Below are 2,445 nucleotides of genomic sequence, written 5' to 3' on the forward strand. Positions count from 1 at the left end.
CTTTCCTGGCCTCCTTGCACCCCCTACTCTCCCCGCCTCCCTCCTACCATTTGTCCTTGATCCCCTTGGGGCCGCGGTGGCTGTTTGAAGTTCATTGCTTTTCCATCGTGCACATAGGAGTGTGTAGAATGCCGGAGAAAGGAGAAAGGGGCCGGTATATTTCCAGCACCCTGCACGCGTTAGGTTTCCCTGGGATTTGCAGTAAGAGGCTGGGCTTCTGTGTTTCTCTCACGTTGACAGCGTGGATGGCCTCCTCACGGGTACAAACCTTTATTATAAGTGTCACTTGTTTCCTGGCCTTTAATGTCCCGTCGGGCACTCACCGTAGTTCAGCCGGCCTCTCCTCCGCCGGAGGTATTGCAGTGTTCCCTCCTCAGATGTTTTTCTTTTTTTTAATACATATTTTTTTTATTAATTTCAGAGAGGAAGGGAGAGGGAGAGGGAGAGAGAGATAGAAACATCAATGATGAGAGAGAATCACCGATCAGCTGCCCCCTGCACGCCCCACACTGGGGACTGAGCCCTGACCCCGGGCACGTGCCCTGACCGGGAATTGAACCTTGCTCTCCTGGTTCAGCCTTAACTAGTTCAGTGTCCCCAGTACCTACATGGGGCCTGGCGCACAGGCGGCGTCTGATAAGTGAGCGAATGGTGACCGAGTGTGACAGATGGAATTAGGGTCCTGGCGTTCTCACGAGTGACTTCTCGGGTAGCATGTACGTCTGTTTCATCTGAGACTCCTCGGAATCGTGTTTTTGTTGTTAATCCTTATCTAGGATATTTTTTCCATTGATTTTTGGAGAGTAGAGGGAGGGAGGAGGCGGGAGGGGGGGGAGAGAGAGAGAGAGAGGGAGACATCGACGTGAGAGAGACAAATCAGTGCTTGCCTCCTGCATATGCCCTGATGGGGGCTGGGGATTGAACCTGCAATCCAGGTGCATAGGCTGATTCTCTACCCACTGAGCAGCACGGCCCAGGGCCTCAGAATTGTCTGAATAGTAGAAAACTTGCTGAGTTCGTAGAGATGAATGGTGCATTTTTTTTTATTACTAGATGAACTGGGTGGGTCGCCTGCGTGTCCTGTAGTCTCTTACATGATTTGCTGTTGGAACCCTTCCTGGGGTTTCGGAGGGTTGATATTTGTGGCATGTTTTTTGGGACCCTGGACTTGCAGAGTGAGTCTCAGGGAACGTTTGTTGAATGACTGACAGAGCCCATTGTTCTGTGTGGAGCTCCTCCCCCTCCAGCCAGGGAAGCCCTCTCCTCTGACCCGGGGGGCCTCACGCCAGGCCCTGTCTCAGTCGGGTGGAAGGGGTGGGCAGTCACCCTTGGCGTGGAGGTGGCCAGCCGGCTCAGTGGTGGGCAAGCCCTCCCCGCAGGGTCAGAGGTTTGGGGCCTCTCTTTGGGGCCTTCCCATAAAGCACGCTCACAGTGGGGCTCACGTCGCCAGACCTCACCCTGGAGCTCAGAGTGCCTGCCCGAGGGCCTGTGCCCATGGGCCGTGTGTGTGTGCGCGCGCGTGTGAGAGACAGTGTGTGTGTGATAGTGTGTGACTGTGTGTGTGTGTGTGTGTGACTGTGTGTGATAGTATGTGTGTGTAGGTGTGTGACAGTGAGTGTGATAGTGTGAGATAGTGAGTGTGATTGTGTGTGTGATAGTGTGTGTGTGAGGTAGTGTGTGTGTAGGTGTGTGACAGTGAGTGTGATAGGGATGAGCCCGAGCTGCTGACATTGGGAGGAGGCTGGATGCTTCCCTCCTTAAATAAACGCTTGTGGACGCGGTGGTTTCTCCGCAGCCTGGGCCTCTGGGGAGGGGGGGGTGGGGTTCCCCAGCCAAGTGGGCGGTCACCCCCCGGTTTCCTGGTCGCTTCCCCTCTTGCTTTGTGGGGGGAGCCTTCTGCCTGGGGGAGGGGGGTTCAGATCCAGGCTCTGCCTCGAGCAGCGTCGTGACCATGAACAAAAGGGCTAGGCCCCGGGGTCCCAGGCTCTACACTTACACGTGGGAGTGGCCAGGTCGCCTCCGTCCTCGATGCCACGTGGGCCGATCGCACACAGTAGGTGCTTCGTGAACAGGGCTTTCCTCTGCTCACATTCAGGGTGTTAAGATCTTAAAGGCGCTGCAGTGCCTGTGACCTCAGACCCTCCCGGAGGCAGATCCTAGGCCCCGAGTCCTCGCACGGGGTCGGGTTTCGGGGTCCTGGACCCTGAGATGGACTAGGGGCCAGTGTGACCTGCCCCCGGGAGCCCCAGACCACACGCCGTGCCCAGCAGACCAGCGCAGCCAGCCTGTAGGAACGTGGTGTTACCCCATCAGGACGCTGTCTGTGTCGGAGCCATCAGCACATCCTCCCGGCAGCCTGGGAGGGAGCACTCGCTCCGGCCTCACAGGAGGGCACGGGAGCCAGTGACCCTGGAGGCCGGGGCACCCCAGCCGGGTGGAGCCCCA

General features: G+C 57.4%; 1 protein-coding gene across 1 annotated transcript in view; it reads left to right on the forward strand.

The window, feature by feature from the left end:
* The window catches only part of TNRC18 (trinucleotide repeat containing 18), a 70,330-nt gene that overhangs the window by 6,656 nt on the left and 61,229 nt on the right, over positions 1–2,445 (forward strand). The window contains exon 4 of the mRNA XM_015565149.1: positions 241–260. Within this exon, the coding sequence (XP_015420635.1) occupies positions 241–260 (20 nt within the window). The remainder of the gene's footprint in view (positions 1–240; positions 261–2,445) is intronic.

The sequence above is a fragment of the Myotis davidii genome, unplaced genomic scaffold, assembly GCF_000327345.1.
Source record: "Myotis davidii unplaced genomic scaffold, ASM32734v1 scaffold399, whole genome shotgun sequence".
NCBI lineage: Eukaryota > Metazoa > Chordata > Mammalia > Chiroptera > Vespertilionidae > Myotis > Myotis davidii.